This window comes from Trichosurus vulpecula, chromosome 3 (genome assembly GCF_011100635.1).
Source record: "Trichosurus vulpecula isolate mTriVul1 chromosome 3, mTriVul1.pri, whole genome shotgun sequence".
Taxonomy (NCBI): domain Eukaryota; kingdom Metazoa; phylum Chordata; class Mammalia; order Diprotodontia; family Phalangeridae; genus Trichosurus; species Trichosurus vulpecula.
In genome coordinates this window covers 3,353,378-3,377,622 of record NC_050575.1, presented here as the reverse complement: position 1 = coordinate 3,377,622, position 24,245 = coordinate 3,353,378, and the positions used below count along the sequence as shown (strand labels likewise).

At 42.3% G+C, this 24,245-nt stretch overlaps 1 protein-coding gene across 1 annotated transcript; it reads left to right on the top strand.

The window, feature by feature from the left end:
- Positions 1 to 1,380: 1,380 nt before the first annotated feature.
- On the top strand, positions 1,381 to 22,843 carry LOC118841388 (serpin A11-like). Its single transcript, XM_036748778.1, has 5 exons — positions 1,381 to 1,485; positions 11,604 to 12,263; positions 17,243 to 17,513; positions 19,696 to 19,843; positions 22,491 to 22,843. The coding sequence occupies exons 2-5, from the start codon at positions 11,621 to 11,623 to the stop codon at positions 22,692 to 22,694; spliced, it is 1,266 nt and encodes a 421-aa protein (XP_036604673.1). The 5' UTR covers positions 1,381 to 1,485; positions 11,604 to 11,620; the 3' UTR covers positions 22,695 to 22,843.
- The last annotated feature ends 1,402 nt before the right edge of the window (positions 22,844 to 24,245 follow it).

The following is a 24,245-nucleotide window of genomic DNA, read 5'->3' as shown; positions in this document are numbered from 1 at the left end:
TAGCCACAAAAGTAGGAGAGATAAAGGAAAATAGCTAGTGGGACAGAATGGATCCTGTGATAGCAATTTTTTAAGGATGGGAGAAATACAGGCATGTTTGTGAGTAGGGAAGCAACCAGGAAACAGGGAGAGATTGAAGACAAGTGAGAGATTAGGGATAATAGGAAGGCAATATGCTAGAGAAGACAGCATGGAAAGGGATCAATTACTGATGTAGAGGCACTTGCCTTGGCAAGAAGGACCACCTTTTCATGAAAGACGGGATGAAGGAGGAGACAGTGGAGGAAGGTATCTGAGTAATATAGGATGTGGAGTAAGGGAGAAGAGAGGGCTCTTATGTGAATGATTTCAATTTTTCAGAGAAATATAAGGCAAGATTCTCAACTGAGAGGGTGGAGAGAGGGGAAGTCATTCAAGGTTTGAAGAAGAATGAAAAGTTCTGGGAAAGTCACTGTGGTGAATAGGGTAGTGAGTCAATTTCTTTTGTTCAGTTATTTTCAGCTATACCTGAACCCCAATGGAGTTTTCTTGACAAAGATACTGGAGTGGTTTGCCATTTCCTTCTCCAGCTCATTTTACAGATGAGGAACTGAGGCAAACGGGGTTAAGTGATTTTGTCCATGGTCACACAGCTAACACATGTCTTAGACTGCATTTGAAATCAGGTGTTTCCGACTCCAGGCTTGGCGCTTTATCCACCTAGCAGCCCCAACAGGTATAAACTCAAAGTCAAAGACAAAAGGAAAGGGCCCAAATGAACAAAATTTTTAACAACAGCACTTTTTGTTGTAGCAAAAAACTACAAAATGAGGGCCCATCAAATGGACTGTATGAGCAAGTTATGGCATATAAATATAAAGGAATAATATTGTGGCATAAAAATGATGAAAGGAACAGAATCAGAGAACCCTGGAGTTTAGAGAGTTGTCTAGATCTCTGAGAGGTTAAGTGACTTGGCCAAGATCACATAACCATAACTCTCTTAAACAAACTGATACAGAGTGAGCAGAACCAGGAGAACAATTTATGCAATGACTAGAATCGTGGTAGGAAAAACATCTGAAAGGTTTTGAAAACATTCCAGTGAACTAATTCAAACTATAGCTGGTCTTTTGAGTTTTCTAAAAGCACTGAACTAGAACAAACATGGAATAACAACATTCTGTGAGCCAAATCTGAACAGAGCCTATCTTTCATTGCCCCAGAATGTTGCTGCCCATATGTTACTACATAAAGAATAGGGAAAAAAAGAGAAGAGTTGTTCCTGGTTTTGGTTCATCATTTGAATGTGTGTTTGCTTGGGGGGAGGGGTGTTGTTTTTTAGAAAAGATTTCTCTGTTTGTTGTTAGCATTGACTGAAAACAGGTTCCAGGAAATGACCTGGCAAATATTGACTGGGCTCACTCTGATTTCCAAATGCTGTTTTCTCAGCAAGTAGAAGAAAATGCAGAGCTGAAGCCCGGGCAGACTCTTTGGAATAGTCCTGTAAGTACAACTTTACCTTGGAAACCTAGCATGAATATGTCTGGGTGGTGTTATCTTGATTTCTCTTTCTCACATTCTGAAATGGGAAAATCTCTCACCATGGTCCATAGCTTTTAAAATAGTCTCTGAGAGGGTGGGAAGCAAAATTAACCCACTCCTTGCAATTTAGGACTAGGGCTAGAAATGGGGGGAAAGTGTGTTGTTCTGAAAAGCAGTGTTGCATAATGAATAGAAAGCTAGCCTCAGAGCCACAAAGATCTGGTGTCAAGTGCTGCCCTAGTCACGTAATGGTTGTGTGACCTTGGCCAAGTCACTTAACCTCTCAGAAATCTAGACAACTCTGTAAGACTGTAAATCGCGAGAAGGTGCCAATTAGAATTAATAAAGAGACTTTCCCCATTTGGAGTTGCCTATGTCAGTGAAATCACATCTCCAGTTCTTATCCCATTCTTCTCAAAGAATTTGTTTTAAATACTTGGGCATGCCAAAGTATTCTTTAATGAATGGAGTTTTCCATTTTCTTTAGGTTTTTTTCCTAAGAAATTCCTTATCAATGAGCATTGAGTCAGATGAAATAAAACTTCAGCCAAAGAAAGATGAACCTTATGTTTACCATTGACTAGTTAGAAAAACCACTATTTTCTGAAGACATTTTGAATCCTTTTCCAGATTTTTTTGGACTATTTTTCCTTTTTCCCTGGACTGGTAATTTTGTCAATGTTGACGGCTTCTCAGCAAGGGCACTCTTTTATAAATGCGGATCTGTGCAAAATTCTACAGCTTACTGTCTTAGATATTGAAAGGTTGAGTAACTCATTCAGGGTCACGAGGCCAGTCTATGTCAGAGGCAGGACATAATCTCAAGCCATTCTGAATCCAAGGCCAGCTTTTATCCACTACATTGCGATCTCCCTGCTCCTTGTTATGATCTATAAACCATGTGATCGTGGAGCTTTGACATCACAAATTTGGTGGCTTTAAGAACCTTCAAGCATGAGTCCAACTCCTTCATTTTAGAAATAAGGAAACTGAGGAGCAGACAAATGAATCGACCTATCTAAAAATCATACCGGTAGACACGTAGCTGAGCCAGAAACAAAGAATCGCAGACTCAGATTTTATAGGGACCTAAGATCCCATCCAGTCCAACCAAGAAGCCTCTTTCTAACCTTCCCAACAACTGATAATCTAGTCTTCACTTGAAGATCCCCCAGGAGGGACAACCAACTTCCTCCCAAGCCAGTGCCTTCCAATTCATAGTAGTTCTATTTCTTAGGAAGGTTTTCCTAACATTGAGGGTAAATCTGCCCTCTCTGCAACTCCTCCCTGTAATTCCTATTTCCACCCTCTGGGGCCAAGGGAAACAAGTCTAATCTCCTGTCAACTCTGAAATATTTGAAATAAACTTGAAGACAGTTATTGCTTTTATCATTCCTCGTTAATGAGTACCAAAAATTAGAGTTCACTTATGTTTAAATTGTCATTTTAATTCATACTGGCTAGTAGTCAAACATATAGAGTCTATGTACACTTTCGTGGTAATATTTTCCTTTCACTCATATATGGCTTTTACTTATTTGGTATGTTTTAGTAAAATATGCAAACAACTATCTGCAAACAATTATGTACAAACAAGATACGTATAAGTAAACTGAAGATAATTTCAAAGAGAAGGCATTGTGATTGAGTAGGACTGGGAAAGGCTTCTTGGAGAAGGTGAAACTTTATCTGAGGCTTGGAGAAGGCCAGGGAAGCCAGGAGACAAGAGATGAGGAAAGAGAGATTTCAAGGCATGAGGGAGAGCAGTGAAAATGCTTGGGCTTGAGAGATGGCATGTTGTGTATGAGGAACAGCAAAGAGGGCAGGGTCACTGGAATGTAGAGCGTGTGAGAGGGAAGCAAAGGGATTGGAAAAGTAGGAAGCAGGCAGCTTATGAAGGGCATTTAAAAGCCAAATGTAGAATTTTATATTTAGTCTTAGAGGAAATAAGGAGCCACTGGAGTTCATTAAATTAGGCGGGGGGGGGGGGGAGTGACATGGTTAGACTTGAACTTTAGGAAGATCAGCTGAGTGAAGGACAGAACAGAGTGGGGAGAGACTTGAGAAAGGGAAGCCAACCAGAAGACTATTGCAATAGTATAGATGGGAGGTAATGAAGGCCTTCACTAGGGAGGTGGTAACCTCAGAGGAGAAAAGAGGACATATGTGAGAAATGCTGTAATGGTTCAATCACCAATACTTGGCGATAGATTGGATATGGGGGGTAAGAGTCAGGAGCCTATGTGACTGAAAGGATGGTAGTAACTTTGACAGGAAATAGGGGAGTTCGGAAGAGAGGAGAGTTTGGGGGGAAAAACATTGAGTTTATTTTTGTGTTCAGACATATCTTGTTTTATTGGGCTCCACTTTGTTGAGCTTTGCAGATATTTCAGGGTTTTTTTTTCAAAATGAAGATCTGTGGCCACCTCGCATCGAGCAAATCTCTCTGCGCCATTTTGCAACAGCGAGTGCTCACATCATGTCTCTGTGTCACATTTTGGTAATTCTAACAATATTTCAAACTCTTCCATTATTATTATGTCTGTTATGGTAATCTGTGATTAATGATCTTTGGTATTACTATTGTAATTGTTCGGGATACCACAAACTGCGCCCGTATACGATGGCAAACTTAATACATGTTGTGTGTGTCTGACTGCTTCATGCCCATTCCCATCGCTCTTCCTTTCCTTGGGCCTCCCTATTTCCTGAGACACAATAATATTGAAATTAGACCAATTAATAACCTTAAAATTGTGCCTAAGTGTTCAAATGAAAGGAAAATTCAATCAATGTGGCTAACTTTATTGTGATCTTACATTTAGAAAGTGCCATAGTCACCCCACCTTCAGCAAGCATCACCTTAATTGGTCAGCAGGCATCAACATAGAAGCAAAATCCTTCACCAGCAAAAAAGATTATGACTCCTTGATGATGATTAGCATTTATTTTGTCAATAAATTATTTTTAAATTAAGGTACATACATTGTTTTTCTTAGACATAATACTATTATCCACTTAATTGACTGCAGTATGGTGTAAACATAAACATAAACATATATTATGGGAAACCAAAAACTTAAGGTCGCTCACTGTATTGTGATATTTGCTATATGGTGATGGTCGGAACCAAACCACAAAATCTCTGACGTATGTCTATATGAGGAGTTTGAGGTATCTATAGAAAATCCAGTTTAAGATGTCCAATAATTAGTTGGAAATGTGAGACTGAAGATCAAGAGAAAAGTTAAGGCTAGATAAATAGATCTGAGAATCTTCTGCGTAGAGATTGAATCCATGAGGATGGATGAAATCAACAAGAGACAGTATAGATGGAGAAAAAGGCCCAGGACACAGAAGACACTCAAAGTGAGTGGGCACGGCGTGGATGAATACCCATCAAAGGAGACTGAGAAGGAGCAGTGTGGAGAGGAAGTCGTTTGTTACTTAATAAAGCTAGGTCCTTCAGAGTGATCTTAATGGAAACTGTAATTCTGGGCCTAGAGTTTTGTCACAATTTGAAGATGAAATTCTTTCTAGCCGGTTTTACGCATACATCTGCTGAAAGGGCCAGACATTAGGTCCACAAAAATGACACCTGCCTTTCTACCTCTAGTGAGAAAGCCAGCAAAAAAGAGAAGCTCATTCATTAGAAACTCAAGCAGAAAAGAAAATTCAAGGGAGGTAGCAAATGACTGCCACATATAAGTAGTATAGCACTGGAGTTTTCTGAACCAACTTAAAGGTCAATGATGCAACTGAATGTACAAAAGGGAAGTGGCACTAGATTATGGAGGACTTTGAATACCAAGGTAAACTTTACTCAGTAGGGAGCTGCTAAAGGTTTTTGAAAAGGACATCCCTGACCAATGGTGCCTGGATGGACACTTCTATTCTTCACTTAATTTATTGACTATTGGCCCTTTTCAATAGATACATCAAATAGGCTGGGAAATCAATAAATTTTGCCTTTGTTTGTGCCTTTATTCTCAAGACTGATGGTCATTTTGGACATATTTTTGGTGACTTAAAACATACTTGTGCCTTTCCCTCAAGATGGCGCTGAAGGTGAAGAAGGAAGCCATCATTTCCCCCAAGACAGAAGCCAAGTCCACGGCCTTGAAGGCCAATAAGGCACTGTTGAAGGGTGTTCATAGCCACAAAAAGAAGATCTGAACAACCCCCACCTTTCAATGACCCAAGACACTAAGATGTCGAAGGTAGCCCAAATACCCTCAGAAAAGTGCCCCTTGGAGAAACAAGTTTGATCACTATGCCATCATTAAGTTTCCCTTGACCACTGAGTCTGCTATGAAGAAGATTGAGGACAACATCACCTTAGTCTTCACTGTGGATGCCAAGGCCAACAAGCGTCACATCAAGCAGGTGGTAAAGAAGCTGTATGACATTGATGTGGCCAAGGTCAACACACTGATCTGGCCTGATGGAGAGAAGGCCTATGTCCAACTTGCTCCAAACTGTGATGCTTTAGATGTTGCCAACAAAATTGGAATTGTCTAAGCTGTGTCTAGCTATCCCACTCCACCCAGAATAAAAAGTTTTCCAGTAAAAAAAAAAAACTTGTAAAAATAGTTAAATAAATCATTATGGTGAAAACAGAAGGATTATCACAAAAAGCATCTGCTCATTAGTTATTTCATGGATATTAAAAGTTAATGGATATTAGACATGATACATATATTTATAGATTCTAACCTGATACTTAGGGGGCAGATATAAATGAATGACAGGATAGAAGTTCCATATGTCTGAACGAAACCTCTTGTATTATAATCTAAGAAGAAAAGTGGAGGAGAGGTTGATTAGCCAGAGCAGCTAGAAGTGAATGAAGTTTCAAAGATGGCTGCAGAAGCAACCACTGGGGTGACAAGGATGAGTACAGCAGTGGAAGCATCCATGGGCTGGTTTTGTGATAGCTGCCAGGATGATGACTACATCACAGTGGTTGTAGGAAAGAGAGAGAGAAGCCTTTAAGCCTCCAATAGGCATTTCATGATGTGAGCTCTGCGACTAGAATCTGGGCAGTTCAGGTATAACTCTAGCAGGCAAGCCTCCACTCTATAAAATAGGGAACTTGGTGGAAGGAAGGAGGAAAGAACAGCTGTGTGACTAGAAAGGGCTGACACTGCTGGTATGGATTGTCCTTTGGGGTCAATAAATGGATAGTAAAGGCTTAACTCCTTCCCCCATGTCTGTCTGTCATAAGAGCTTTCCACACAATTTTATTTCTCTACTTCTTTAAGCTGTTTGTAGTTCCTGATTTCTGTCTCCTATACTCATAATTAGATAGATATGATCCATATCTGACAGACATGATTCAGGGCTCATCTCTATTTGTTATTTATATGTAGAGTGAGAAAAATGGAAGACACTGGTAAATAGCTTGGTATACTCAGGACTGAATAGGTCAGAGGTTTGCTCTTCTGACCAAAATGCTAGGATTTTCTTCCTGAGCTAGGAGCTGAGTGGATTGAGATGAGAATGTTTTAGTTTTGTTATTATAATATATAGCAAAAATAGACAAACCACATGACTTGGGACCATGCACCTCTAAGCTAATGGTGCAATTGGTTGGCCAGATTGAGATGGCTCAGACTAAGTATCTCAGGGAGGCTTCTGTTCTATACAGAGAAGGACAGAATAGAGGAATAGACCAAGAAAAAGTCACACTTATTGAGACCCTCAGTGAGAGGAGAAAGTTGTGGTCTGCAAAGAATTTAACTAACCCATATTCTTGGCAAGGGAGTAGAGTAGGACTGGGATAAGAAGAGTAAGAAGAACGAGGATCTCTTCCTTTCATTTTCTCTTCCTACTCTAAACTGCCAAACCTTGCAGTGGTGGTAATGGTGGTGCTGGTGGTGGTGGTGGTAGTAGTAATAGTAGTAGTTAACACTTACTATGTGCACTGTGCTAAGAACTTTGCAATTATTATCTCATTTGACCTCGTAGAGAGCAACAATACATGCTGGTTAGATGTGTATTTATAGGTGTGTTGTTACATCATATATAAGGCTTCGTAGTAACACTGCCAGCATGATTGTCAACTTATGTGGGGGAAGAAAAACCAACTCACGGGTGAAATGTAGCACCTAGTACTGAAAACAATAGTCTACAAATGGTCCGATCAGGGGAGAGAAATGTCACCTAGTCAGTAAATCAATGAATCAATAAACATGTATTAAGCATCTACCACGTTCCAGGCACTGTGCTAAGCACTAGGGATACAAAAAGAATCAAAAGACAGTCCCTGCCCTCAGTTCTAGTTGCTACATCTCTCTTAAAACAGTCAAAAATTGTATTAGTTCTTTTGGTTGGTATATCATCCTTTTGATCCATATTAACTTTTTGTCCACTAAATTTCCATTTCCCCACCCAGCAATCTGGGAAGCCCCGACCAATCTGGAAGTCCTCCAGGTATAGGGCCAAAGGACCAACTAGAACCTAAGGTCAGGCCCCAGGATCCACCAAAACCTATAGGTCCATCCTCCAAGGCGGCTGGCAAGAAGTTCTGTCTAATCAGAATACAAATCACTGGTTAAAAAGAGCAACCATAGCCGCATCCATTTCTCTAGTCATATTAGACTTGGGAAAATGGGAACACTCCGTGAGGCCCATTGAGCCTATTCTACCTGAACTGAGCTGACTTAATCAGTTAGCACTTTACTCTGTCCAGGTGCAATGTGGGCACCACCCAGCCCCATGTACCTCCTCCTACCTGGCCACTTCGCATGCCTAGAAGAATTTAGCAAATATCCCACAGTGCTAGCCAGATTATGTGAAACCCCAAACTGTGTCAATCCCTTAAACTTTGCTGAACTTGCCTTACAATAATGTCCTGAGAAGGCTGGACTGCTGGTCTGGCTGGTCTGATATAGGGGCTACTTATCAAAAAGCAAACTCCATAAGGCAATGGCCAACGCCACTGTTTCTGCACAGAACTTCATCGGGTGCTGGTATGCCACAACCTCCAGAATTTGGGGGAGGGTGATTCACCCCCACAGCTGACTCCTGCACACCTAACCTCACTAAAGTTTCACAACCAGATGAAGGAAAAATACCTTTCAGTTTTCAGCCAGCCATTGTCCATGGGCTATCTCAGCACAACAGCACAAGACTCTGTGTGACATTCCTGATGACACCAGAGGGTACCTCAAAATGCTCAGGTACTGCCCCCATAGCATGGCTCCACATGAATATATGTGCCCCCAAAGGTCAAATACGGACTGAGTCAGAAGACTTCAACACCACAGCAATTACCTGGATAAACCCAATCCAAGTGGCAGCTCCAGAAGGAACATGGTAGGCATTTGAATCACCAGCTCCCCAGGACCTTATCCACACCTACACTCCAATACCTTTCTTGCTTAATTTGACATGCACCCTACCCACCATGTGGATGGACCTCACCTTCTACAAGGTTACCCCAACAACACCCATCAAACCCCTGGGAATTTTACACCATGACCAGATAGCAATGGGACATATCCTGATTGGCCTGTGGGTCCTCATTGGACTTGTAACCTGGGCAAATGTAGGAGAAAAGGTTCATAGGAAGCTGAAGGATGAACAGGTGGCTATTGCAAAACAACTGAAGGACCAAATTAAAGACACTCCCAGAGAACTTGACAAATTGGTTGAAGGACAACATGCTTTGGGAGCTATAGTGATGGACTATCAGATGGCCTTTGACTACCTTTTAGCCAGCCAGGGAGGAGTCTGTGTTTTTGTAAACTCCTGTTTCTTGTGGATTGAACCCTCAGGAGAAATAGCCCTCATCACAGACCATATGCTAAACAGAGTAAGAACTGCTGTTATCATCATCACAGAAATCAGGAACTCTCACCAGGGCCTGTGATGGTTTTCACTGATCTTTTCTCTTGGATTGTCTAGGCAAATAGGCAGGACTCCTTTGAGGTTATAGCGATTATCATGGTTGCTGTGATTTGGTTTAGGTTATTCCATAAACATGGTAGTATATGGTTGTGGTGGTCAGGGGACTAAGGGGTAGACTGTGTCAAAATTGTGTCTTGTTCTGGCTGCCCTAAGGACCCTCTTCTAATCAGTATAGTGCATTTATAAATAATCGGCATAAAGTAATAGTGGCAGGAAGTAAAATTGCAAAGGGGAACCTAGAAGTCACATACAGAACATCTGAAAGAACAAAGTCACACAATTTGCAAACTACGTAACCAAAAATTACATCCTGAGACTATACGTTAAACCAAAGAAAGCCATCAAGGTCTTGCTCTCAGGGCTTTTGGTCCTGTCATATGTAAATCTCAGATAAGTTCCATCTGTAGTAAGACCAGCAGAACACCCAATGATGCTGATAATTTTGAGATGATTTGGATTTCAAAGTTTTACTGACAGCTTTGAGGTGATTTAGATATATTAATGAATTAACCCCAAGGTGGCACAAGCAAGAGTTGATCTGTCTCCTACCAAAACCCTATCAAAATGAGGCTCCAAACTCCTGCCCCACCCCAGCACTCTACCATCTCCATCTGGGTCCATGCTGCTGAGCACTCCCAACTTTAATCCATGGTTACATGAGCTACTCTCTGTGACTTTCCCCCTCCCCATTCTCTAGCCCATGCTGCCTGCCTTCCTCCACCATCCCATCCCATCCCCCATATTATTGGCCTCTGTATCCCCACTCCCTTTTGCACTATTTATCTCTGTACTTTCTGTGCCACTTACCCCTATTTCGTGTGCCCTATTAAACTGTGATTGCAGGCTCACTTCCTTGCATTTCCCCACTGCCATCATGGTCTTTCCCAGTGAGTATGCAAAGAACTAGGCACGCCTGCCCCATTTCGTAAGTGCATAAATTAATTAGCAATTCAGGCACTCAATGGGGCATGGAGGGTACACAGGAACCATCATAAGATCATATCTGTAACCACTTCTATAGCACTTTCTTCACAACAATCCTATGAGGAGAGGAGGAGGAAGAGAGGAAGAGGAAGAAGAAGAGGAAGAGGAAAAAGAAGGAGGAGGAGGAGGAGCAGGAGGAGGAGGGGAGCAGGGGGAGGAGAGGGGAGAGAGAGAGAGAGAGAGAGAGAGAGAGAGAGAGAGAGAGAGAGAGAGAGAGAGGAAGGAAGGAAGGAAGAAAGATAGTCTCTCGGCAGCTAGATGGTACATGGGATAGAGCTCCAGGCCTAGAGTCAGGAAGATTCATATTCCCAAGTTCAAATCTGGCCTCAGACACTTAGTAGCTGTGTGACCCTGGGCAAGACACTTAACCCTATTTGCCTCAGCTTGCTCATCTGTAAAATTACCTGGAGATGGAAATGACAAACCACTTCAGTATCTTGGCCAAGAAAACTCCAAACGGGGTCACAAAGAGTTGGACACCACCTAAATGACCGAACGACAATAAGACAGTCTCTGTGTTCTAAGAGGAGAAAGCAGCACACGAAGGGAAGCTGAAGAACACTAGCATGGGCTGGAGGGAGAAAGAACATGCACTTTGCAGATGAGGAAACTGAAGCTGAACAGAGAGGTGCTATGATTTGCCAAAGGTTACATGGACCCTGAAAGGCGCCGTGTCTTCACGCTCTCTCCTAATAGGAGAAATAACACGTGTATAAATGACTGCAGTAGAAAACAACATATGCCAGGTCAGTACCATTTGAGTGGCATGAACAGAGGCTATAGGCGTTCCGTTAGCTTTGGCTCTAGTGGGAGAGCGTTTCTGGATAGGGTGATCGCAGAGCGCTTTGTGAGGCAAGTAGGACTAGAGCTGGGCCTTGAAGGATAGATAGAAGGAGGGGAGGCAGGAGAGCATTTCAGTTAGGAAAAACAGTGTGAGCAAAGCCTTAAGAATGGCAAACACGCAAGGTATGTTGAGAGGAGTGAATATATGACCATATTGGCAACGTCAAACTAAGATCATATTATAAAAATGCAGAAAGTGAGGGTGGAAAGTGGGTTGAGGCCTGACTGTGGAGAGCCTTACAGGTTAGAAGTTTGGGTTTCATTGTGTAGGCAAGGGGGAGGCACTGAAAGTTTTAGAAGAAGGGATGATTGACTCGATTGGTCTCCATTATTTTCAGAACTAGGACCCTTGGATATGGAGACTCCTCATACGTGGGTACTAGTGGCTGGGATTCTGGCCGTTGTTCGCTGTCAGCCTCTTCCTGGCTATGAGGGAAGTAATAAGACAGAGATCTACTTACAGGATGAAACCCGCTCAGAAACATCCCTGCCGTGCCATAAAATCTCCACCAGCAATACCATGTTTGCCCTGCGTTTATACAAGGAATTGACTTCGGCGGCCCCGAGCGAAAACATTTTCTTCTCTCCCGTGAGCATTTCCATGGCTCTAGCCATGTTGTCCCTTGGGACACAAGCCACAGTTCGGACTCAGATCCTAGAGGGATTGGGCTTCAACCTCACCGAGATCCCCGAGTCTGAGATCTACAAGAGTTTCCAGCATCTCGTCCATAAGTTGAACCTGAGCAGCAAAAAACATGAACTGAGGCTAGGAAGCTTCATGATCCTGGACAAGCCGCTAAAGCCACTTCATGAATGGCGTAGCCTCAAGGAGTTGTATGAAGCCACAACTTTTACCATCAACTTCACTAATTTTTTCTCAACTAGGAGACAGATTAACACATACATAGAGAACCAAACCTATGGGAAAATTAGAGAATTTCTTCGAGACTTCAATAAGGACACTGCAACGGTGCTCGTGAATTCTATATTTTTTAAAGGTGAGTGTTTTTATTTACATAGATCTGTGCTCCATAGAGTCACAGGACCTCAGCTTTGGAAAGATCTGAGAGGTCATCTAGTAAAACTTCCACTCGATGAGTGGGTGAATCCTTCCGGGTGATGCCCATTTTGGTCTTGTTCCCCCTGCATTCCACTACCATCAGGTGAGGCAGGGAAAATAGCTTACATAAGTAGGCAGCTATGATAATGGAATAGAAAGAGTGCTAGATCTGGAGATGGGAAAACTGAGTTTGAACACCACTCCCAATACCACTCCAGAATCAAACATAAAATCTTGTTTGGCGTTTGAAGCCCTTTGCGACTTGTCCCCTTTCTGTCTTCCCAGTGTTCTCAGGAAGGTGAATTTCCTCCCTTTCACATATTGTTGGCCACTTTAATTCAGGAGCTAATTAGAAAAACACCATAATGATCATTAGCTTTAGAAACTTTAGTGGTAAGCTTGTCCAATCTCCTTATTTTATCACTCAGCTAGTAATTAGCAAAGAATGAATTTGAACCCAGGCCTCTCTGGCTCAAAATCCAAGGCCCTTTCCACCGTGGTCCAGGCCATGGCTTCCCCACCTGTACAATAAGAAGCTTGTATTTGATGATTTCTAAAGGCCCTTCTAGTTCTAAACCACATGATTTTTAAAAATCCCGTAATTATGGTTTGGTTCCTATAGTGGGAATGGCTAAGATTTCTGCCTGTCTGCATAAACCTCACTCAAGCAATCCTCAAGCTGCAGCAAGGGTCATCATAAGAGGTGAGGGGAAGGGTCTCTTCTTCAGATTTGTTCAGTTGTGGTTGATCTTGTTGAGATGAATCTCTGAGGTCCTACGCAACTCTGGAACTCCATTATTCTATGTGAACCAAAGTGAGCTCAAAACATTTGAAAGTTTTGAAAGAAATAGTGTCCTTAAATCACTGAGTAAAGGTCTCAGAACCTTCGATGTGGCTCCAAGTTTCCATCAAGTGACTGGATTCATTTTGGCTCAAAGGAGTATCTTTGCTTCCTCTAGAGAACATGAATAGCTGACACATGAGGAAGCAGAGAAGGAAGTCCCCTTTTCAGTTCAGTTCATGGCACCTACCCTGTGGGTGAACTGGGATCTTCACCTTCTAGACATGGGAGATGAGAGTGATTAAAAAGAGAACAGTCAAAAAAGAGGGATTCACTCTGCTTCCTCTTTTACTCCAGCTCCAAGAAATGTGCCTGGAGAATGTTTCTTTCTGTTCTGTATTGTTTGTCCTACTTAGTTTCAGGTTCTGGAGGTAACCAGGACTCTGAGCCATGGTGACCTTGAAGCCTGTCTTCTCAGGGTACCTAGAACTAAAGCTTGAGGGAACATTTTGGATTTAAAACTGGGAATGGGCTCTTTAGGAACTGAGATAAGTTATGAATCTAATCTCTTCCCCTCCCCAAATACTGAGGTGGTGCAAAGAGGGTCAGGAGGATTAGATTTCTGATGTGTTAGGAAAGCAAGTTTGTATATTTGTTATTATGCCTTTTGAAGTAAATATCTCTATGTAAAAGCTAATTTATCAGTGATGAAATGGAACTGTGTTGCAAGAGACCTATACACCTACACTTGGGGAATACTATTAGTGTGGACTGAAGCAATTTGCAGAGAGCCTAGATACTCTTTGATACCTTAAGAGTACCATAAAACCCCACAGGAGGAGTAAAATCTAACCCACATGACCATCCATGTAATGGGGACCACCATGCCAATGTTAAATGTGGGGGCCCAAGTCTAGTCCTAGTTCCAAGTCCAAACCCCTACCTCAGGTTCCAGTCCCAAGTACTTTGGCTTCTCGGGGCTTCCATTCTGGGCTGGCTGGCTGCGCCTTCTGCCTGCAGTCCTAGCTTTAAGGTCACTGTGGCTCAAAATCCCAACTCCTATAAGGATCCCCTTTAGCCCTTGCAACTAAGGAGGACAAACAACATAGAAGAGAAATAAGCACACTCCAGGCCTATTTCTTAGATCCAGGGTAAAAGAGCGAGCAAGGGGGAAAAGTCCTTCTCCTCCTACCTGTTCAGTTCCTGACACCCACTTTGTGGTTGAACTGGAATCTTCACCCTTTGGACGCAACAAATAAAAGTGGCCAAAAAGAGAGCGGCTGAACGAGTGACCAATTCAGTCTCACCAGTTTTAAAGACACGAGCCACCAATCAAAGGAGGCTGCCCGTGTACGCCTGGTAGGGGTCTCAGAAGGCTCTATGTTAGGCAATCTAGATATGCTCCAAAAAACCCTCAAAGCACCTCCATACTAAGTGAACTGGTCATCCCCAGACATGCTGAGTTACACTTGTTTCCTAGCATTCTCATGTTCTTACGGTTTAATTATCTTTTGATTTTGTTTAATTAATTTTCCTTCTAGATCTACCATTTTGTTCTGCCATTCTGTCTTTCTCTGTTTCAGGGAATCTGCTTTTATGGATAGTGACTGTCTTTTATTCTAAGATCTCTACCCTCCTGTTAGATTTACTGATTTCTTCCCTAAGAGCTTCTTTATATTTTTATTTCATTCTTTCCTCCAGGTATTCTGGAAGTTTCTGGTATTATTCCTGTGCCATTCCAGGTGCTTTGTAGAACCAGGTGTAATATTTTCACCTTCCTCAAGTGATATTGACTCAATTCCCTTTGTTGTGAAATATTTGAGAAGTCTTTTAGGAAGGTTTGTTCGTTTCTCTTTCTCATACAGCAATTATCTGTCTTTTCAGTCATTCTTCTGATTTTTTGATGCCAGAAGTTCTAAAATTTTTTGGTCTCAGAACCCCTTCATACTCTTAAAAAATTACTGGGGACTCCTCTGAAGAACTTTTTTTTAATATGGTTTATCTCTATCAATATTTATTACATTAGAAATTTAAATGTTTTAGAATTATTATGAAAACAATTTTGACCTCTAGGACTCCCTGAAAGCATCTTGGGGATTTCTAAGGGTCCCCAGATCACACTTTATGCTGCCCTAAATGTAAATGTTCTTCTTGTCTTCAATCCTTTAATTTGTGTAGCTCCATTGCTATCACTTCTCTCCCCAAGCTCGTGCTGTCTGACTACAGTAGGGAAACTGAGATGCCACCATAGTTGAACTTATTCTCTGCCTTTCTCAGTCCCACTTGTCTCTAGCCTACCTTGGGAGGTTGGTGGATAAAAAGTTGGGGATGGTCCCTAGGACTCTGCCAGGAGGCAAACAGAGGTTAAAGCCTTTGCAAACATATCTCTTCTCTACCTTTCTTTCCTTCCTCCTGCTGACTGCTTGCTTCCTTCCATATAGCATTAAATAATTATGACCAGTGCTACATTTCCTAGCTCTTCTCTCTTTTATAATTTCTGACCAATCCTACCAGGATCCACATTCCTCTGTAGAAGGCTCCTTACTCTCCTCTCAATCATTAGGGCTGGTGTGAATAATGGGCCTTAACCCATCTAAAGAGCACAATCCCCTGGAATACTTTGAAGAGGTTCACTGCAAATATCTGCCTAAAATTGGAGCTCTCAAAGGTGACCTTGGACTGTCCTGGGCCAGTGCCACCCATGAGCCATGAGAAGTTCCAGGAGCAATGGTGATGTTTTTCTCTGTAAGAATTACCTTGCAGGGGCAGCTAGGTGGTGCAGTGAGCCCTGGAGTCAGGAGGACCTGAGTTCAAAACTAGCCTCAGATGCTTGACACACTTCCTAACTGTGTGACCTTGGGCAAGACACCTAACCCCAATTTCCTGCCTTCTCCCCTCAAAAAAATTTAAAAAAAAAGAATCACCTTGCAATGGATTCTTTTCAATTTTCTCTCATTCTCATTGTCAAATTTGCTCCATTTGGGGTTCCTCCATTATGTCTGACTTAAGAGGAGAAGAAGGGAATTTTACCCTAGGTTTCTGCTCACTTTCCCATCTTCCCAGGATCCTCTGAAACTTCAACTAAAAGAAATTCACTTACAACTTTTTAGAATCACATCCTGTTGCCCTAAAGTATAATAATAAAGTATAATGTGGTACTTTCTATCCCCTTCAAATAAAAGATAAAACTGTCTTCTGCATCATGAAAGCTCCAGCTACAGAAAGCAGCATATGAAGAAGTACATAATGCCTGACAAACATAGAAATTAAGCAATATCCTACTTTCATAGAACTCGGTGATCAGGCCTTAGAGATCATCTAATCCCCGCCTCCTCCATTTACAGATGAATAAACTAAGGCTGACCAAGAAGGGAACTGATCCCAGGTTGGAAAGCAAATAGAAAGAGCCAAGATTCAAATTCAGGTCCTTCTCCAGATCCATCACTCTTCCCACTCTGCTGCCAGGCCTCCCAATTTAAAACATCACAACAGGGAGCTGCAGAAACTTCCTAGCAGATTCAGGTCATAGAAGTAGGGAGGGAGGGAAAGGAATAAGCATTTCTTAATCACCTACTGTATTCCAGGCACTGCGCTAAGTCCTTTTAAAATACTATTTCATTTGATCCTCACATCAACGCTGGGAGGTGGGTGTGCTGTTATCACCTCCTTTTTACAGTTGAGGAAACTGAGGTTCAATGACTTGTCACACCGCTAATAAACTATAAATATGGTGTATAAAAAGGAAAACTGATTTTCAAGCTCCAGGCGTTGTCTGAGATGTCCAAGGGAGCAGCCTAGACATAGAGCATCGTTTTTTGTTTCCTATTTGAAAGGTAAATTTTTCCCCCAAGGTCATAGATTTAGAATTGGAAGGGACCTGATAGTTCTTCTATTCGACCTCTCTCATTTTACAGTGAAAGACACTGAAACTCCTCCAGGTTAGAAGACACAATCAAGGTCTCGAAGGTAGTAAGTGGTAGAGCCAAGGCTTGAACCCGGCTACTCTGACCTTCCCCTTCTAACTATAGAGAAGATGAAAACAGTGACGAATGCATGAATGCCAGGGAAAGCGCTATCTTTGAGTGTGGTGGCTTGAGTTTTACTCACTCTTGGTTTCCTTATTTCTGTGTCATAAGCCAAATGGATGCACCCTTTCAAACACTATTGGACTAAGAAGCACCTGAGCTCTTCTGTAGACGAGAAGATCATCAGGCCCTCTATGATGCACCAAAAGGCGCAGCACCGGTTTTTGTATGATAAGGAGCTGGCCTGCGTTGTACTCCAGATGGAATACACCGAGGATGTCCTCATCCTTCTCGTTCTGCCAGATGAAGGGAAAATGAGGCAAGTGGAAGACTCTCTGAAGCCAGAGACCCTGAAGAAATGGAACAAATTACTAATGCCCAGGTAACTGGAGTATCTGGATTTCTAAGGGCTATTAAGGTATCTTAGCTGGTAGCAAGGGATACGGGACATGTGGGGAAGAGTGATATCTTTGGTTTCCCTATTAATTCTAACCTTCCCCAATGACACAGTCTATTGAAAGAGGGAATAGAGGCTCTGTTTTGTTGTTGTTCAATCATATCTGACTCTTTGTGATCCTGTGGACCACACTCTCCATGAGGTTTTCTTGGCAAAGACATTGGAGGGGTTTGCCATTTCCTCTTCTAACAGATTAAGGCAAACAGGTTTAGTGACTTGTCCAGGGTCACCCAGCTAGTAAGTGTCTGAGACCAGATTTGAATTCAGGTCTTTCTCACTCCAGGCCCAGCACTGTATCCGCTTAACCACCTAGCTGCCTCCTAGGCAAAGAGAGGTTAAGTGACTCGCCCAAGGTCATATAGCTAGTAAATGTCTGAGGCCACATTTGAACTCAGGTCTTCCTGCCCCAGGCCCAGCACTCCATCCACTGAGTCGTCTAGCTGCAGCTCTATTAGCCAGTCATTTAGACAAAGTAAAACTATCTCTGGTAAATCACTCTCACGGACAGATACCAACCACCACCAAAGTTCCCTTTGTTTAATTACACTTTCTGAAGTTGTGAAGCCAAAGCCTGATACTAAGCAGAACACAACATTCTAAAGAAAAATACAAATAAAGATAAATCCTCTCACCTGCTCCCTCCCTTCTCTCTGCCTAGGGGCTGGGGATGTAACCCCTTTAGCCTTCCCTTTCAATCTTATGCAAAAACTGGTCAGGCCAACATTTTCTCTGATACTTAACTCCTCTCCTCTCAGCTTATCACCCACAGTTCACCAAGCCACAGAATTTTAGAGTGGGAAATGACTTCAGAGATCTGGTATGTTACAGAGCTCTTGGGGGTTTGCAAAGTGGTTTCCATATGTTATCTTATGTGATCCCTCCAAGAGCCCTGTGAAGTAGCTGCTATTATGATCCCCATCTTACAGATGAAAAAACTGGATCTTGGAGCATTTCAGTGACTGGTGCAGATCTGGAACAGGATTTGAACATGTCTTCCTGATGCCAAGTCCAACATTCAATCTACCATACCACCTCACTGCCTCAGGAAAGAAATTTTAGAAATCATTCTTTGGCCCTGGACAAATGTGTGAAGTATGACCTTGGAGGCCCCAGACAGAGGTGAAATTAGCTCAGAAAGGCAAGATAGGCAGCTGCCTAGGGCAGAACATGGTGGGGCACAAGGGAACAAGGAGGGGCATGATTAAAAATGCCTTTAAAAAAATATGGATGTTGCTGCTGCCAGAAAAATATCATTCTATGGTACTTAAGCATTTCATTTCTAGGTGTTGAATCACAACTATTCCAGTGAAGACTTGGATCCCCTAGTGGACAATCGCACATAAAGAGAGTCATTTTCAAACCTTTTCTATGGCTCACAAAAGCCTTAACTGGGTTCCATCCTCAGCTCTTTTCTGGCCCATTTTCCCTAGGTGGGGGCCCTTCCCCACACAACAGGTATTGGGTTCACATACATACTATGATGAGACAATGAAGTAAGGTTTTGTGGAAGAAAGGGATAAAGAATAAATCCCTGTTGATTTCACCTGGGCATCTAGGTGACACCATGGATAGAGTTCTGGATCTAGAGTCAGGAAGACCTGAGTTCAAATTTGACCACAGATACTGTGTGACCCTGGGTAAGCCACTTAACCTCTGCTTACCTCAGTGTCCTACACTGTAAAGCTGGGATAATAATACCACCCAATTTACAGAGTTGTTGTAAGGATGGAATGAGATAATATTTGTGAAAAGTATTCTTGGCACAGTTCCTGACACCTAGTAGAAAGCATGTAAAAATGTTCATTGCCTTCCCTTCCCCTATACTAGAGGCTCAGTTATAGGATTCTGAGGGAGGCTTATGTTATTTCAAGAAGTGGTGTGTAAGTTGTAGAACATGCCTGGCTAGTTACTCCCTTTGGCTGGACCCCACCTTCAAGTGGGTGGCACCCCTCTTCCCCAATGCTTCCCTAAAAATGTTACTTTCAAAAATCATCTCCCTTAGCTCAAAAGGGGAAGGAGGAAGAGAGGGAGGAAATGGGGCAGAAAGGGAAGAACAGTATTGGAATAATATGACCTGTTTCTGTCTTTCTCCTTTTTATTTATGAAGTCTGCTTAATTTACATCTGCCAAAGTTTTCGATTTCTGGGGCATATAACCTGGAAGAAATACTTCCCAAAATGGGTTTTTCCAGTGTATTCACTCCAGAAGTCAAACTATCCAACATCACTGAACAACCACACCTGACAGTGTCAAAGGTAAAGGAGTAAATGTGAATAGTTTCTTCTTTCTTCTCATCTTTCAATTGAAAGACTAGCTTTCCTCCGTTAGATTCCCCTACTTGGACTCTGTGCCCCCATACCATAGCCATGATGATTCCCCCTCTTCTTTGTTCTTCTCAACAACTCTAAATAAAACCCTATCTACACAGCCAGCCCTACCGGCTGACTCAAAAGCTACATCGCAAGAGCGACTTTTGTTCCTTGACTTCTTTCGTCTTGTGGGATCCCAAAGCCACCTACCATCCTTTGTTGTAATATCCTGGAGAAGACCTAATCTTCCCTTTGGATTTGGGGTTTAGATACCAAAGTCCTTATTCCAGCTACTTTCTGCCCATGTGGCCTTAGGAAAGTTACTTCTGCTTTCTGGGTCTCCGCTTCCCCAACTATAAAATAAAGGGATAAGATCTCGAAGGTCTCTTTTAGATCTGAATCCTATGACCTTGTGCCATTAATTCAGCTCTTCTTTAGAGAGCAGTTCGTAGTCATTCACAGAATCGTGATCCTTTTGAGTGGGAAGTAGCCTTAAAAACCAAGATCATTCAACACTTTTGTTTGACGGATGAGGAAACTTAGATTAAGAACATGTTCCCAATTCACATTGACATGGGGCGTCAGAACGGAGATTTGGCCCCACAACCTCAAACTCCAAGTCTAGTCCTCTTTCCACCAGGCCGCACTGCCTCGTTTATTTGTGTTTTATTCCTTGGAGGAAGGCTGAGTAGTCACCACAATTAAAATTTAAAATGTAATTCACTAATTTAGTTCAGCCAACGTTGGTTGAGCATCTTTTATTTTGTCTTTAAACTCATTTTCTTTTATTTTTAGTTCCAAAGTTTCCCTCTGCCCCTCCCCCTCCCTACGCATTGAGAAGGCAAGAAAAATAGAACCCATTATAAATACGTATAGACATATTGAGCGTCTATGAAATCAAAGAGCCAAGAATCGTCTTGTCGGAGATGGATTTTGATTTTAATCAAGTTAAACTTGTTTTTAGTGAAAGAGATCTTTGAAGTCATCTAGTCCAACTGCCTAATTATAGAGATGAAAAAATTAAAGTTTACACAAAGAAGTGAGGTGACTTGCCCAAGGTAACCCAGCTAGTGTCAGAGGCAAGGTTCAAACCTAAAGCCCAGACCAGGGGTGGGGAACCTACGGCCTTGAGGCCATAAGTGGCCCTCTAGGTCCTCAAGTGGAGCCCTTTGACTGAATCCAAACTTCACAGAACAAGTCCCCTTGATAAAACAATTTGTTCTGTAAAATTTAGACTCAGTCAAAAGGCTGCACTCAAGGACCTAGACCACATGTGGCCTCAAAGCCACAGGTTCCCCACTCCTAGCCCAAACCATTTTCCACTCCATCCTGCTTGGTCCGGGCCTATTAACACTTCCTTCCTGCTCCTGGTCCACTGCTATTAATTCTAAACTATACTATCTCAAGAATCTGTCTTTGAACATTGAGCTTTAGATACAGAATTTTTAAGGAATATTCCTGAAGTCACTGAAGAATTGTAGACCTGGGGAGAATCTCAAAGGTTATCTAATACAAACACTATCCAAAAACATGACCCCTGATCACAATATCCTCAAACCAGTGATTTCTGAGGGCTTTTCTCAGAAACCTCCTAGAGCGAGGAACATTGAGTAAATGCACAGGGCTCCAGTGTCAATTTATATCTAGGATTGGTTACATGCAAGAGGCCAATGACAGCTTAGCTACTTTATGATAAGTGACCCTGTCCCGTAGCAGGTGTAACAGTTCCTCAGGGGATAGGAAGACAGACATTCGAGCTAATTCTCGGTTGGACCGGACCTGAACGCTGGTCCTCTTCCTTTACGGATTACAAGATTTAAAGCTAAGAAGGAACTTTGATGGTCATCTAGTACAACCTTCTTATTTTAAAAGTAAGGAGACTAAGGCTCATTAGTTAAATGACTTACCCAAGGACACACTCCCCAAGTTAAGGTTGATAACCAGGTCCTCTAAGTATAATCTTCCTTCTCTTATAACATCCTGCTTCAAGGATAGGTGAAAACAAAATTCAGACTTCCCTGCTGTATTTCCACAAAAAAATAGCCAGGCTGCCCTAGAACAATCAAAAAAAAGATGTCAGTATCACTCTAATTTAATAAAGGTCCACAGACTTCAAGTATCCATTTCTATCCTTGTCTGTATGTATTATATCCGTAATGAAGTACATGCCCTACAGAGATAATCGGGATGCTGTGTCTATCTGAGATTCATCTAATTCTTCTGACACTGCTTTTATCTACCTTCTAAACTACTATATCCCTGAAGTCCAGGACAATCTACACCTTGTATCTTCCATGGCCACTGGCAAAATGCTGTGGACACAGTAGGCACTTAATGAATATTTGTTCTTATCGCTATCCTAATATTTGTAGGACAATGTAATGTAAAGACAATTGGACTGGAAGATAGGAAACTTCCAAGTCCAAGTCCTGGTTTGGACCTTGGTTTCCTAGTCCATAAAATGAGAAAATGGGACTAAAAAAAAATCTCCAAATAATCTTCCAGCCCTAAGTCCTCCTATCACAACTTTATATCATTCCACAGGCCAAGAATTTAATTGTTTCTCCTATGTCCCATCTCCTCCAACCTGTAGTTGCTGCACCGAGTTGCGGTGGACATGAATGAGAAAGGCACCAAGGCTGCAGCCACCTCCACCTTTCTATCCCGACCTGAGACCCTGAACCAAGCATCTCCACTGACTGTTCATTTTGACAGGCCCTTCCTACTGCTGATCTGGGAAGTGTCTGCCCAGAGTTTGCTTTTCCTTGGAAAAATTATAACCCCAACTGCAAGTTAACTCTGGTAAGAGATAGGGCAACGGGAGCATTTTCAGAAAAGTCACTGCTTTTTTTAATCTCTGGCTTTGCTGCGTGAAGTAGGAGGGGTGAAATATCTCAATCGTGGATGATATCAGCAACAGTCATAATAAAAATTATTTGGAAGTTTTGTGGACATAAAGTGTAATGTCTTGTGGTCTGACAACTGTGGACGCTTCCTCTGCCCCATCCTAGAACCACTCGTTTTATAATTTCTCCTTCATTCCTTCATTCATGCGCCTAGAAAAGTGACTGACTTGTAGTAGGGGCTGAATAAATTCTTGTTGATTGATCAACCACTATCATAAGATCATAAATATAGAACTAAAAGATGCCTTAAAGACCATCTAGTCACAGAGTCATGGAATTTGAGAGTTGGAGGGAACCCCCATGACCATCTAGTCCAACCCATGCCCAAAAAGGGATGCCTGCTATAAGATATGCCACAAACTATCATCCTGCTTCTGCTTGAAGCCCACCCACTCACCACCTCTCCCGGCAGGCCATCTCACTTTTGATCAGCTAAGCTTTTTCTAAATCTTCCTCTTTGTAACTTCTATCCGTTGTTTCTGATTCTGCCGTATGGGACCAAACAAAAGAGATATAATCTTTCCTCCACATGACAACCGTTCAAATACTTGGAGACAGATAGCACATCCTCCCTCCTAGTCTTCTCTTCTACAGACTCTATGTGTCCAGGTCCTTCAACGCAGTCAGTCAGCTAATAAAAAAGCACTTATTAATCTCCTACTATGTGCCAGCACTGTGCTAAGCTCTGGGGATCCAAAGAAAGGCAAAATAAATTCCCTGCTTTTGATGAGTTTACATGCAAACAGCTATGTATAAGCAAGATAGATTGAAAATACTCAAGAGAGGGAAGGCATTAGCATTAAGGAGGAATCAGGAAAGGCTTCACGTACAAGGTATGGATTTTAGCTGGGACCAGAAGGAAGCCAGGGAAGCCAAGAGTCAGAGATGAGGAAGGAGAGAATTGCAGGAATGGGGGGGGGGGCAGGGTAGGGTGCAGCTCACAAAAATGCAGAGTCGGGAGATACACTACCTTCTTCGGGAACCAGTAAGGAGGCTAGTGTCATTGGATAGGAGAGTACATGGGCACGAGTCAAGTGTAAGAAAACTAAGGTGAGGGGGAGGGGAAAACAAGTTATGAAGGGCTTTCAAGGCCAAACAGAGGATTTTATATTTGATCCTAGAGGTGATAGGGATCACCTAAAGTTTACTAATGGGGTAGCGGGGAACATGATCAGACCTGCTCTGTGGAAGATTGATTTGACAGCTAAGTAGAGGGTGGACTGGAATAGCATGAGACCATTACTATAGTCAGGTGTGAGGGCTTGTGTTAGTGTGGTGACAGTGTCAAAGGAGAGAAAGGAAGCATGTAGGAAAGGCATTTTGAATGCAAAACTGACAGGCCTGGGCAAACATTCCAGAAAGCACAGTAGAAAGGGGGACGCAGGCAAGATCTTGAGGAAGGTAAGAATAAGGAAGTCAGGTAGTGGACAGAATAAGATTCA